The following is a 15,324-nucleotide window of genomic DNA, read 5'->3' on the forward strand; positions in this document are numbered from 1 at the left end:
ATTCATATCTCACTCAGGATTAAGATCAAGTTTCATATAGTAACATTAATTTTCTCAATTAATAAGATTTTAAATTAATTATTGTGTGAGAACATGAATTTGCTCTCTTAGTTAGAAGAAGTAGAGGCGACGATTCTTTTGTTCTCGAGAAATATGTTAATAGTGAAAACTTTACATTGAACAACTTTATTATGAACATGTAAGTCAATAACATCGTCTTGAAATGTTTTAAAAGATTTTTTCGTATTTTGTAATTAAGTCATGTAGTAGCAACTTTATTATAATAAGAAAGATAGAGACGTTACAGTACATATGCATCCATCAACATCTTTTGATCCTTTCGATAGTTTTTTTCTAACCAATCCCTGGTATGTGAACAACTACATCATTTATATTAACAAACAATCGAACTCGATGGCAGCTAAAATCTAACGGCACAGGACTTCCCGCTAAGAAACTTTGAACAATCCCTACATTGGGATTTTCTTTCTTGATGATTTTCTCTCCAATCCTTGCTTCTATTCCAACAAGTTCGGGCCACCTATTCTTTCCTGGTAAACCAAATCAAATAAATAAATCAATAATCATATAAGCAACTTGATTTTCAAAACTTAATTGAAACTATTCTAAAAATCGTATAGTTTCATCACAAAACGAAACTTGAGGATAGAAGTACTAAAATGAGAAATGGTGAGAAACTGACCCGGAGGACAAAAATCATTCATTTTTGGATGAAGTTGATGGATGGTATGTATTTGCTGAAGGGTAGTGTTTGGATAATGCAAATATCAAAGGAGTTTGTATGTCCATTTATAGGAAATAAGTTGATGGGCAAAGTTGATATGTATGAATATTTATCGTTGGACCGTATAATAAGCTTTTAAATATACTTATGACTTTGAACACTTGCAATATTTAAAACTCGTAAGGTGAAAGAATGAAATTTTAATGCACTTAGAAAATGAGGTTGCTAAGCCTTCGATCCAATCTATTTGATAGTTCTATATCGTTGAATAACGATCCACAAAAAGTTAAGAAGTTGAAACTTAATTAATAAGAAAAGAATGTTTATGCATGCTAAACATGTTTATGCTAAATATTTATATCTCTTTCTTATCTTAACTTTTGTTCGGCTACGAATAATTTGTTGTCCCTTTGTTCTTAAGCACTCTTCTCTCCTTAAAATTTATTTAATGTTCTATTAGGTTTGATGATGTCGTAATCGTCAATCAAGATATATATTATCTATTATGTCTTATAATGTCGTCATCATCATAGGACGGAATGACTGTCGTCTTTGCCCACTATTATATTTACTTGTGTGAACCATTACTCTTATTAAACAACTTTAGGATTAAGAGATAGTTGTAGATCTCCTAATCATCTCTATGCACAACGATCTTATGGCATCATAAAACTTATGCATACAAGGCACGATCTTATCCATACCAACTCATTAAAAAAAAAAAAAAAATACAAATGCTAACGCTTGTCTATTGAAACAAGTTCATTATTAAACAAATACAAATCCGTTTTTACTTGCTTTCATTTTAGACAAACCTTTACTTGTTCTTGTTGTATCAATACGGGGTGCATGACCGATTACTAAAATCATGTCTATACGCGTTAGGTTAAAATGTCCCAAAATGTACTATAGAGGATGTGACTAGTTGTCAATTTTTTCTCAATTTTTTCTACCTAGATTTTATGTTATCAAAGTTGTTGTTACTTGCTCGTTTTTAGCTTACAACATTGTTTTCTTTAAAATTATTTTCAACGTATTTCCTTGCTCACGTTTTCTAAAACATCTCTCAAACATGACCTAAGGCTCAAGCATATGCCAATATTGTTTGCGAAGTCTGAATCTCATATATTTGACTTGTTCGCTGAGTTAGAACAAGTGTCGCATAATCGTTGTCCTGCTGTCGTAATAGTGCAATTGTGACACGACGCGCTCATGGGTATTCGTGTAAGAAGCCCCATTTGCATATGTGTGAACTCTTATAGGTTCGTGAGTGACCTTTTTTTGCTCTCTGTTCAACTGCTTTTTCACTCAATAACCTAATTTTGCTTTAATTCAAACTTATCATAGAAATTTCTTAAATTTCGGAGTTGCTAACACAAATAGATGCGAGCTCGGAAAGGCACGTGTGATCTAAGTAAGTAACTACATAGACTTTAGGCAAGTAATACTTGTAGAAATAGCTAGGACGTACTAGTATGTAAGGATTTCAGAAGGGTGTATGTAGATGGGTATGTACTATATCTATGATATGAAAAATTCTTGTTAAAACCCTTGGTTGAGATTTTCGAGAAGCATGCTATTTTCGGGATTTTGCAAAGTTAGAAATAGAGTATGCATGACTAGAATACCGGTTGAGAAATAAGGATGAATCTGTTATGCATGATGTAAGAAACTACCAAAATAATGCCAAATAATTACAGCGTCGATAGATCCTCGACTCGATAGAGTTTTGCTGATGCCAAATAATGACACGTCAACCCTTATCCACTGGCATCACTTTTTAAGTTAATAATTTATAGGGTTTGCAAATGGCTATTTTAACTTCAAATGTTGTCTTATAAAATTTGTCTAAATTATTTGATAAAGTATTTAATTTTTTTCATTCTACACATAATTCAAATTTGTGTTTTTAACGCATAAATAAAAGATTAGACGGTGGGGAACGAAATATTCTTTATAAAATATGAAAACCTCTCTCTAGCTGACCGTTTTTAAAAATTTTGGGAGGAAGCTCAAAAAGAAATGCTTAAAGAGGACAATATATGCTAGTGATGAGCTTGAGCTGCTACGAATGATATCAGAGCTAGAAATCGGGCGATATGCCAGCGAGAAGATTGGAAGGGGGTGGACATGAGGCAGTGTGCACCGGGCGATGTGCCAACGAGGAGGCTGAGTTTCGAAAGGGGTGGACACGGGGTAGTGTGCTAACAAGGATGTTGGGCCCTGAAGGTGGTGGATTGGGGGTCCCACATCGATTGGAGAAGGAAACGAGTGTCAACGAGAACGCTGAGCCCCAAAGGGGGTGAATTGTGAGATCCCACATCGGTTGGGGTGGAGAACGAACCATTCTTTATAGGATGTGAAAACCTCTATTAGCAGGCGTGTTTTAAAAACCTTGAGGGAAAGCTCGAGAAGGAAAACCTAAAAATGACAATATGTGCTCAATTATATAATTCTTATTGAAATTTTGAAATATTACCTCCCAAAGAAGATGAATTTAGGAAGTCGAGCAATAGAAACATGTCTACTTTGACCACGAGCTCTAGTGACTTTTTCTCTGAAAGGTTTTATACCAACGAAAACAGTGTTCCTTATATACTCATGATCTTTCTCATTAATTTAAGTTAATTTTAGGATGTTCTAATGACAGGAACCTTTTCGACCTTCCCCTCGACGTCAAGAACAACTTCAACAACAGCGAGGCCAGGAGGAACTGCGTATGGCGGGCGGCCTGAGACTGCTTGGTAGCCTATGATACTGCCATCGGGACCATATAATGGTTTGGATATGATCTCTGGCCCAGCTTGTAAGACTACGACCACATTCGGATTCTCTTCCTCTATGATCTTTACAGCCTTATTCCCATCTTCGCCCACAAGCTCAGGCCAAAACCTCTTTTCTAAGCAAATGAGGCATTTAAAAACTTAACCAATTGATTGAAAAGAAGAGTGTGTATTATGGGCAGTTGGGCATACCTGAATTTCCATCCTCAGACATCTTTTTGCTTTCTTCCTTCTGAATTCAGGCTTGGTTAGTTGGTTAAGTTAATGAAGTGATTATAAATAGGCAATTTTGGAATAAATTAATGTCACTCTTTTCTTTGATTGATTAGATAATATATACTCTTATTCCAAAATTTAAGAACTAAGAATAAATTAATGTAGCTATTAATCTTATTCAATGAATGCATGGTTGAAAGATTATTTTGTAAAATAAGGTGGATTTGAGATCCCACGTTGGTTGGACAAGAGAACGAAACATTTCTTATAAAGGTGCGGAAACTTCTACCTAGCATATGTGTTTTGAAATCGTGAGGCTGACGGAGATATATAACGAGCCAAAATGGACAATATTTGCTAGCGGTGGGCTTGAGCTTTTACAAATAGTATCAGAGCTAGACACCAGGTGGGGTGCCAGCGAAGACGTTGGGCCTCCAAGAGAGGTGGATTGTGAAATCTCACATCGGTTGGAGAGGGGAACGAGACATTCCTTATAGAGGCGTGGAAACCTCTCCCTAGCAAACGTGTTTTAAAATTGTGTAACTAACGGAGATTTGTAATAGGCCAAAACGGACAATATGTACTAGCAGTGGACCTTGGCTATTACAATCGAAAAGATAATATTGCTCTAATTCCATCAATTCATAGATATAAATCAATATGAACGGGCAAAGGTTATTAGATTTTTATACAAATTTTTTAATGTAATTTTATCCCTTCGAACTTCAATCTTATTTTGAAGTCATCTAAATAAACTCTAGCCATTGTGGATTTTTACATCCGAAAGCCTTCACTTATACTTTTTTTTTTTTTTTTGTCTTTTCTCTTTTGTTCTTTTGTGGATTTTAATGTGAGTTGTGTGTGATTCTAACAAATGGTATCCGAACTAGGAAAGATTTACTCCAATCTGTATAAATGGAAAGTTTAAAGATTAGGATAAAAAAATTTGATGCTCAGTTTCGTAAGATGCAAATTGAAGATTTAGTGTACCATAAAAATCTTCTTGAATCCTTGTCCAGGGTAAAGCAAGATTCTCATGACTATGGAGTAGTGGAAGCTCATAGATCTGTAAGATCTAGGGTTGGTTCAGTTGATTCTCTACTGAAACGGGTTGGAAGCTCAAAGATCGGAAGGCTCTAGGGTTGATCCAGTCGACATTGTCTTGAAATACAATCCAAGCTCAAATATCAGTAGGCTCAAGAGTTGATCCAGTTGTCGCTATCCTGAAATGGGTGGAAGCTCAAAAAACCAGTAGACTCCAGAATTGATCCAGTTGAAATTATCTTGAAACATAGTGGAAGCTCAAGAATCGATAGACTCTGGAATTAATCTAATTAATGTTGTCTTGAAACATAGTGGAAGCTTAAGGATCGATAGACTCCAAGATTAAGTCCAACTCCCCACTTTCTGAACATAATAGATGTTTGATAACTTTTATTTTTTAATTTTGGGTCGAGCAGTAGAAACATGCTCAACTTTGTTTAGACATTTATTTATTGTATCAACCATACATATTCAAGACATTTCAACCATTACGAGGAACTTTAACCACAACATTCTGTATATTGACAAGAAGAAAAACTCGAAAGGGTACATAATCTGGTGGCACTGGAAATGCTACCGATTGCACCTCTAGCCGCCATCGAGAATCATCTTCCTTTATAAAATTTATTGCAATAGCCACATCAACGTAGAGGAGTTCCGGCCATTAATTTGAATCATAATATTAGAAACATGTTGTATCATTTAATCGATTGAGATCTACTTCGAACCTAATGAAAAATTTCCATTTATTTTTGACGTAGATTCACTTCGACCCATCGAAATCTACAGACAGATCCCTACAAAAATAAATAGGTAATGACACGGATAGGATTTACCTATCTCCGCCTACCGACCTCTCTAATACAACGAAGAATTTAGAGGGACAAATTACTGGTCTTACGTACTTATTTCAACTATATCGATCATCTTGGAATTGCGGTCTATTTGTTGATCGAAGATGGGATGAGATGTTTTGTATTTGTTGAATAATGACATATTTATATAGCAATATTTGATGGTATAATTTGAAATTTGTGACCACGTTTCGTATACATTCCCGTGTTCAAAAAGTGAAACCACTCGGTATATATTCTTGTATAAACAAAGTCAAATCTTAGACCAAAAAGAAAACGTTTATATTATAATATAAGATAGATTTTTAAGAAAATGAAGTTTGTTGAGCGTATCAATGAAAGTATATAGTGAAGCGGAATATTTTTTTGGTCGATGACATATAATTTAACAAATTGAGCAAGTTAGTGAAACTTCAAATATATGGTACTTTATTTAATACAATAACGAATAGGATTAGAGGCAATTGCAGGAATGAATTCTCATCTCCACTTCTTGTCAGGAGTGTTCATGGGTTGAGTTGGGTCGGGTTGAGACAATTTTTCGACTCAACCAAATTGTTCGAGTTGTAAATTTATCGATAGAAACAACCTTATTAAATAATGAACCAAGCACAACCCTACCATAAATCTTTTGAATTGGATTTGGTTTAGGAAGCATATCTTTGTTTAATTTTATTACGAATTAAAAATAAAGCATTACAAACCGTACCTTTCCAGAAATCGTGTTGGACAAGTCTCTTGAATATTTTCCTAGATATGAAACTCCTTTCTCTCTTTGAGTGTTACAATAGAGTTACTTTATGGTTAAGTCTTAGTTGGCCGATTACTGCAAGTTTTATGATTTGAGTCGAGGAATGATCGGCACCACGAAAATGGCCATTCTAGTAAGTCATGTTCTTCAATTCCTTTTTGTCAATTGTGTTAATTTTCGTAGTAATTGTTTAAATGTGTTTACGGAATTTTTCATATTGTTCATCCAAATTAGAAATTAAGAATTAAACACTTAGTTCTTCCACGTGTTCGCCCAAATTTAATAATCGTCTTCTAGTTGGTGATAGGAAAATATGAATTATCGTAAAAGATTACATATCAAGTTATCTATACGAGTATTTTTATTTTTTATGTGATAGTTCTTTCAATTTTAACGTTAGAAAAAAAAAACGTCAAAATTAGCAATTTCTGATAGGAATTTACAAGGCAAAAAAGCATGTGATATGTGAACTCTCTCAATGAACGGGGTTCAAAAATTGTATTAGATAGATTAGTAATACAGGGATGTGCCTTAAAACGCGATAGGTAATGTCATCAGATTATTATCTGGAGACTGTTTAGAAAATCTCCAACTATTCTTTGGCTATGAACTTGTTCTTATAATTTATAATAGTTGACCGACACCGAAATTACTCCCACATGATTATACTAGGAATTGTTATAGAGTCGTCAATTAATCTTTAATAGTGATTTATCTCGTATGACAAGATTTGAATATGTCATGGAGTTAGGCTATTCGGGAGGTTCTCACACACAGACCTACATACTTTGAACCGATAACCGGTAAAAATAAAGAGTATAGCTAGAACATTTGAATAATACTGAATCCAATCATTGTGATAAGCGTAGAAGTGCAAGGTCATTTGACATTGATTTCAAGGGTGCTTATAGGTGCTAAACAATGTGAATCCAATGATTAATATAAGCTTTGAGAAGTTCGGTCACATGAATACAACAATTGATATAAGCTTTTAAGAGCTAAATGACGAGTAATCAGTGGTTAAAAACTCTATTGTGAGTTTAGGAGTTACGTGAATTAGAAGTAATATTTCTTTAGTATTAATAACCTTCGAGAGCTACCCGAGTCTTACCCACAATATAATTATGATTGATGGTGATCTTAGAGAGAAAACATAGGTTAACACCATCTGGAAACAATGGTTTATAGTTTCTACCCTTTTCATTTTAGATAATATTTGAGGCTACTTGATTGGTGAAGAGGGCGTTTTGAACGGAATATAGGTCAAACTATATAGTACCAAAAAAATGCATAAAATTATAATAAGCATACAAAATTCAAAACTTTAGGTTAATTCTTAGACTAAACAACTCTAGATTTAATAATTCGATTGTAACGGCCCAAGCTCACCGCTAGCAGATATTGTCCTTTTTGGGTTCTCTCAAAGTTTTTAAAACGTGTCTGCTAGGAGAGGTTTCCATACCCTTATAAACGGTGTTTCATTCTCCTCCCCAACCGATGTGGGATCTTACAATTCACTCCCGTTTAGGGCCCAACGTCCTTGCTAGCACTCGTTCCTTTCTTCAATCGATGTGTCCTTTGGAGCCCAGTATTCTTACTGACACACCATCTCGTGTCTACCCCCTTCGAGGAACAACCTCCTCGCTAGCACACCGCTCAGTGTCGGGCTCTGATATCATTTGTAACAGCTTAAGCCCACCACTAGCAGATATTGTCCTCTTATAGCTTTCCCTTTCGAGCATCCCCTCAAGGTTTTTAAGACGCGTCTGCTAGGGATAGGTTTTCACACACTTATAAAGGATGTTTTATTCTCCTCCCCAACCGATGTGTGATCTTACATCGACGAAACGCCCGAACATTCCTTTAATTGTTTTTCGTTGCCATTCAATTCTAATGGAGATCGAATGAATTACTTTTCCAAATAATTATGAATTCTTGAGCTTCTAACGCTCCTTTTGATGATGTTATTGTTTCTTGTTTCAAGTACTAAAAATATAAATATATTTGATAATATTTACATTATCGTCCATGAAAAACTTCTAGCATCAACATCGCATGCCTGTGTAGTGTTGCTACGTAATATGTTGGCGCGGGCGACGAGCTTTTTCGGTTTGTGTTGTTACTCCTCCCAACCGAAACAAAGGTATTAGGTATAGGCGAAAACCAATTAGAACAACCCATATGTATGAATTTTTCGAAGCCTTTTAAGCTTTTTTTTTTATACGTTTTTCTCATTCTTAATTAGTTTTGAGATAAAATTTCATATTTAATCTCAAAACACACCTTAATTTATTTTATTCAAGTAGTGAGGTGTTACATATTGTCAAGGGTGTTTAGCCAATTCGAGGGATCGAATACACCTTTCCACAATCGTCATTAAAGACTCGGACTCGATTTGGCCTATAATCCCTACTTGCCCAGTTTTGACCTCGTGGCATTAGAATTACATCGAGAGAAGGATTCTCTTGTTGTATTATGTACACTACTTTCTCCCCATCCATCCCCACCAACTCTGGCCAAGACGACTTTTCTAAACCATTTAAAGAGACTAAATTAATAAAAACACATATTAATTTTGAGGTCAGTATAACCATTGTTGGATCAATTTAAGTTTTTTTTAGCCAAAAATATATTTAATTGGTACGGTTAGGTGAGTTGAATCGTTTATTATGCCTTGATCCAATGTCATGGACGGACCCACGTGTGTTGAATTGGATCACAAAGGATAGATCTAAACTAGCACAAGGATAAATTAGTGACTCCTGCTTAGGCCCACTAACTAATTACCTTTGTTGTTGGCTTGGTTGGATGACTTGTTTTCTATATGGATGACATGCTACGACCCTTACAGACATGTTTTATAACTACTGGACTTGAGCTATGTTATGCTATGCATGAATCTTTATGTATCACGTCATGTAAACTATGTTAATACGTTCGATCTATGCCTATGAGACATTAAAAAGCCATGTTAACTATGAAAGATATGACATGTAATACGTTTATATATCTCATAGGAACACTGTGTTAGGAAAAAAAAATGGAGGAATGGCTTGCATTATAAGTATATGTTATGTTTTGATGTCATGGGACCTCGTGCATTTTGCTTGTCACATGCATCGGGACACAACCGATTTAAACTATTAGCAGTGTATTTTTAGTGATTTTGAACACGAACAAATGTCGATAAAATAAACTCTAATTTACATGGAATTCATATACTTCTAAAGTTTTTACTTTTAAAATTTACGGATTTAGTAAGGTCTGCACAATTGCCTAACAAGTTGACTTCCAAATTTGTGAGAAGAATCATATGCTATTTAATTAGTCAAAAGCTAAAAAAAGTGATTTAGAATCAGATGCCATTTAATTAAATAATTTGATCTCAAACATATCAATTATCGTTCAACTAGACTCGCATCAATAAATTTTTTTGAGGATTAGATGCTCGGATGTAAATGTTTTTATAACCTTATTGCATTTAATTCTTTATTATCAATGATCTTATCTAATACATGTATGTTTGTCCTTGTCTTTTTTGTTACCGCTCAAAATTTAAAGCCTCAAAAATCGGATCGTGACAAAAAACATAAACATGATAAGAAACTATTTAAAAATATTTTATCAATCTTTTTTTTTTTTTTTTTTAAGTTTATCAATTTTGTCGAAGTTATCCAGTTAATTTGTACGCTTGTTAACTTATTTTAGTGCAAAATTATATATTGTTCATTTAGTACAAAGATTTTGGATATTAAAATGAAAGTTGCATATTTAAGCGAGCATTTGAATTTTGTTGCGTTTAGATTTGCATGCTAGAATTATTTAAAATATTAAAATTTGAAAATAAATAAAAAAATTGAAGAAGTAAGAACGGACCCAATACGGGTTTGTTGAAATGGGTCGAACTGAAATGCTCAGGATTGACGAGATATGCGCGAACCACACCCTAAAGTTGGGGTTGGGTGTTCTACAGCAGATCTGTGAATTTAATTTCCCGGCATGTTTTTTATGCTATTCACATGAAAAACGCTAAGCTAGCTGGTTTTTCAGTGGATGATATTAAAATAAAATTGTTCAAAATCAAAATTATATGTATTCCAGTGAGAAAAATCCAATCCCTTGTTTTTCTTCCGTCTTTTGGACGAAATTGAGGCGACCATCGATTACAATTTCAGATTCCGCCTTAATTTCAGGTCTGTTCTTCATCTCTTTTCTTCGACTTTCTTTTTAGATTTGTGTGGGCTGTCGATTATTTTGTTGAACCTGTTAGCGTAGATCTGTTCATAGGCGAGCCATTGATAGGGTTTTAATTGTTTGTGTTCTACTGGAATTTTCTTTGCTTACTATGGGAAGCCGATTTTAGAAGTAGTGGAGTTTGGATTTCTTCGTATTTTTTGGAAGATGGGTGAGAAATTTTGGGCCAACGAAGAAAACAGGGTTTTGGTTGAATCAGTTCTTGGTAGTGAAGCTTGTGAGTTCTTGATCTCGTTGGCATCTAGCAATATCATGCCACCCGAGGCCTTCCAATTTTCGAGTGTGAATCAGGGGCTAACCCAACTTTTGGATGGTTCAAATTGGAACTATGCAATCTTTTGGCGTGTGGTTACCTTGAAATCTGGGGGTTTAGCTTTAATTTGGGGCGATGGGGCTTGTCATGATTCAAAGATTGGTATTCAAATTTCTGGTGGGGATACTCAGGGGGAGAAGAATGAGGAAATGAAGAAGCAAGTGCTTCAAATGCTTCAATCCTCTTTTGGAGGGTCTGATGAAGATGGATTTGGAGCAAGGAAGGAGGAAGCGTCGGATATCGATATGCTCTATCGGACTTCGATGTATTACAAGTTTACGTGCGACTCCGGGAGCAGTCTCGGGGCGTCGTACAATGCTGGTAAGACTATATGGGCTTCGGATTCGTCGAGTTGTATGCATAATTATGAATCGAGAGGGTTCTTAGCTAAAGTGGCTGGTTTGCAGACGCTGGTCTTTGTACCTGTAAAGTTGGGAGTCGTTGAACTTGGGTCTGTTAAATCAATTCCTGAAGATCAGGGTGTTCTTGAGTTGGTCAGAGCTGCCTTTGGAGGGTCGGACACTGCCCAATTAAGGGCCTTCCCAAGGATATTTGGACATGAATTGAGTTTAGGTGGAGTGAAAACTCGAGCGCTTGGTATTAACTTTTCGCCGAAGTTGGAAGATGAAACAAATTTTCCTTCAGAAGGGTATGAGCTGCAGGGTTTAGGTGCTAATCATATGTTTGGAAACTCTTCGAACGGGTGTCGAGGTGATGATAGCGATGCAAAGATGCATCCAGCGCAAGAAATTGTTGGTGGTTTCACTGCTCAAACCCGACTCTCGACTATGGAGTTACCGAGGGACGAGTCGTCTCCTCAAGGAGATGACAGAAAGCCTAGGAAGAGAGGGAGAAAGCCTGCTAATGGGAGAGAAGAGCCACTGAATCACGTCGAAGCAGAGCGACAGAGACGTGAGAAACTTAACCAACGATTCTATGCATTACGGGCTGTTGTCCCAAATATCTCGAAGATGGACAAGGCTTCGCTGCTCGGCGATGCTATTACTTATATTACCGATCTCCAAATGAAAGTCAAGGTTATGGAGACCGAAAAACAGATCGTTAATGGCAGGGTGAAAAATGCAGAGATCGATTTTCAGGCTAGAGAAGAGGATGCTGTTGTGAGAGTGAGTTGTCCGTTGGACTCGCACCCTGTTTCTAGAGTAATCAAAACGTTTAGGGAACATCAAATCGAAGCTCATGAATCAAACGTTACGACCAGCACCGACAACGACAAGGTTATTCACTCGTTCTCGATTAGAACTGAAGGTGGTGCTGCAGAACAATTGAAGGAGAAGCTGGTGGCTGCCCTATCAAACTGATATCATGTTTAAAGCCTCAATATGTTGATTTTCAGGTAGTTTCTGTACTTTGTAGCATTAAAATGTGTAAAAACCAAGCTACGTTCTTCCTCTGTATGTTTATAATGTCTAAATGTGCCATACTCTGCATTGGATTGACAACTGATATGAGTTCTAGCACCAGTTATGAGTTGAACACTGTTTAAATCTTCAGATTTCTTCGTTTCGTTGTGTCTTGACTGTACTTTAATTTAAGCCCTTGTTACCTCAAGCTTACTGCTATCATATATTGTCTGTTTTGGCCTGTTTAAGCCCTTGTTAGCTCAAGCTTGCTAGGAGATATTGTCTGTTTTGGCCTGTTATATATCGTTATCGGCCTCACGGTTTTAAAACGCGTCTGCTAAGGAGAAGTTTTCAGGTTTTTATACCCTTATAAGGTATAGATTTCCATCGATAGACAATTCCAACCAAAATAGAAGCGAGTGACTTCTGGTTTTGCTTGTAGTCGTTGTCTTTTAGCTTATATAGTGGTCGGCCTTCCTGTCCTACACGGACGCACCCGCCATCCTTGATTTTGCACGAAGTTGCTTTGTTCTTTCCAACTGATGAGGGATCTCACACTTGAAAATGATTTCAAGTGCAAGGTTTATGTTAAGAACTCTAGAATGCAAAAAGTATGTTAGATTTCTACTTCATATGCAGTTTTGAAACGTTAATCAAATATAAAAATACAACTTTTAAAAGAATATAAGAAGGTTTAAGTTTAGAGTACTTTCTCTAATTTAACGAAAATAGATTGAGTACGAATTTTTGGCTAAATATTGCCAGAAACCATGACCCTCTACAATGGTATAATATTGATCACTTTAAGTATAAGCTCTCGTAATCCTCCCCTCAAACAGAGTACACCATATAGCTTCTCTTGAAGCTTATGGAGCTCTCGAACAGTCTTTCCTTAATCGAGACTCGACTCCTTTCTCTAGAGCCCTCGAACAAAATAAACATTTTGCTCGACAGTTTAGGATTCTATTGACGTGACTAAGTTAAGGGCATGACTCTAATACTATGTTAGAAACCACGACTCTCCACAACAATAGTATCATATAAGACTACTCTTTTCTCCTGACTTTATTTTTAGTTTTTCTAAAAAGGGTCGTAATAATGGAGATAGTGTTCTTTACATACTCATGGTCTTTCTCTTAATTAGCTAACGTGCGACTACTCCTTTCGATGATCCTCAGCAACTACTTCCGAAATTAGAAAAGAAAGTCGAATCAAAATAATTGTAAAGTAAGAGTAGCTAGGGAACTTGGGTTATTCTTGGAGTTCTTTTTTCTTTGATCTCAAGTTTAATTGGTTAGCAGTTGAATAATCTTAGGATGTTTGCGAACAATTTGGGGTAAGGAACAAGCAACGTGTTTACTTGATTCATTCCAACGTTGTTTTCAACCTTCAAACAATATTATTGTCAAACTAAGAACCCTTCAAAAGTCTTTCATTAGTCTATACCTACCAACAAAAAGCAAATAAACGGTTAGACACTGACACGGGTTGGATTGGATTGAGTTTGAGATATATTTTTTACCAACTCGAAATTTCGAGTTCGTTGAGTTGGTGACCTAAATAACCTGAATAGAGTCACAACCCAACTCAACCCTCTATGTTCAGGTTGGGTTGAGTTGTCGGGTCGTTCTTTTGTAAAAATAAAAAAAAAAATCCTACTTATTTATACATGTTACATTAATAACTCAAATCTCATAAAACTTAAATATCAAACATTCACAAAGACAATACATCATTAGCATCAATTACAAAAGTAAAATACTTTAAATTTTCATAGTAATCTTAAAAGTATGCTGAGTTGGGCTGGGTTGTAACTCTATTTTCTGGTTGGTCGGGTTGATATTTAATTAATCCACTCAATCCAACTCAATCCAACCATAGGTAGTTCAGATTGATTGAACTTTTCAGTTCATTCCGTACCCTGTACACTCAATTGTCGATTCTTCCTCTCATTCTTATTTAATAAATGATAAAAACATTTGAAATCCCAATAAAACGATAAATATTTTATAAACACCTTGAACACTATCATTTTAAGTACATATTTAGACTATTTTTTCATATTCTTAACATGTTTATAGCTTAATATTAATATATTGTTAATAGCAAACATAAATATATATAATATATGCTTTTTTCTCAAAATATTTAATAAATAAAAGCAATGTTGAAAGGGTAAAATACTTTTTTTTTTTTTCAAACCATAACTTGAAGCATAAGGTCTTGAGAATAATTAGCAATAATAACACATGAAAATCTATATTTTTTCAAGACTTTTTGACTTTGACTCAATAAATATATGTATTTTTTGTTTTTGTTTTCCTCGCTTTCCTTTATAGAGACCAATTCAACTCTTATTCCCTTCACAAACCATTTACACGTTTTATTAATCAACTTAGCTAAGGATACAAATTCTCGATATGACTTCATAAAAGAACGAAAGAACGAAAGCCTATCGTGCAAGTATGAGCCCACCAAATGGGCTCACGCACCCCTTGGATAGGCTATAGTCGAACACCTGGTGGTACAAAGACCGTTGTGCACCATGCTAAGCATGCTTGTCATTTCAGTCTCACAGTGTACTCGTCCATACTCATCATATAGGCGAAGTATCCTGATGCATGAGATCCCCATACTTTCCATTTTAAATAAATCATGTAGGATAACCTCATTCATTACTTACATATTACACTCGGTAATATGCATGCATAAGCTTTCATAAATCATATCATTCATACCATAACTCAGGGGTTATGCATCTTAAAATTCTTCATTTCAATACGTATTATAGCATGTCATAACATGTCATTGCCAAACATATTCATATCATAGTACATTATGGTATCTCATAACATAGCATAATTAATCAGGCATAATATATCATATCATCAAACTATATTTGGTATATCTTAAAACCGGAGAAGTTACGACATGCAAATATTACTTTCAAATATTTCTTGTAAGGGTGTGAAAACCGTTCTCCACATGTTTTAAAACCTG

General features: G+C 35.3%; 1 protein-coding gene and 2 long non-coding RNA genes across 3 annotated transcripts; 1 reads left to right on the top strand and 2 right to left on the bottom strand.

Moving 5' to 3' along the window:
• Positions 1 to 246: 246 nt before the first annotated feature.
• On the bottom strand, positions 247 to 967 carry LOC111811621 (uncharacterized). The gene is made up of 2 exons (XR_002817575.2): positions 704 to 967; positions 247 to 551 (listed from the first exon to the last, which is right to left on the bottom strand). It is a non-coding gene; the product is annotated as an uncharacterized LOC111811621 (long non-coding RNA).
• A 2,216-nt stretch (positions 968 to 3,183) lies between these two features.
• Positions 3,184 to 3,821, bottom strand: LOC111811619 (uncharacterized). Its single transcript, XR_015411993.1, has 2 exons — positions 3,721 to 3,821; positions 3,184 to 3,644 (listed from the first exon to the last, which is right to left on the bottom strand). It is a non-coding gene; the product is annotated as an uncharacterized LOC111811619 (long non-coding RNA).
• A 6,438-nt stretch (positions 3,822 to 10,259) lies between these two features.
• LOC111811617 (transcription factor bHLH3) lies at positions 10,260 to 12,488 on the top strand. Its single transcript, XM_023698553.2, has 2 exons — positions 10,260 to 10,586; positions 10,747 to 12,488. The coding sequence occupies exon 2, from the start codon at positions 10,795 to 10,797 to the stop codon at positions 12,280 to 12,282; it is 1,488 nt and encodes a 495-aa protein (XP_023554321.2). The 5' UTR covers positions 10,260 to 10,586; positions 10,747 to 10,794; the 3' UTR covers positions 12,283 to 12,488.
• Positions 12,489 to 15,324: the final 2,836 nt, after the last annotated feature.

Source organism: Cucurbita pepo, chromosome 15 (assembly GCF_057944985.1).
Source record: "Cucurbita pepo subsp. pepo isolate OVF chromosome 15, ASM5794498v1, whole genome shotgun sequence".
In the NCBI taxonomy this organism is placed as follows: Eukaryota; Viridiplantae; Streptophyta; class Magnoliopsida; order Cucurbitales; family Cucurbitaceae; genus Cucurbita; species Cucurbita pepo.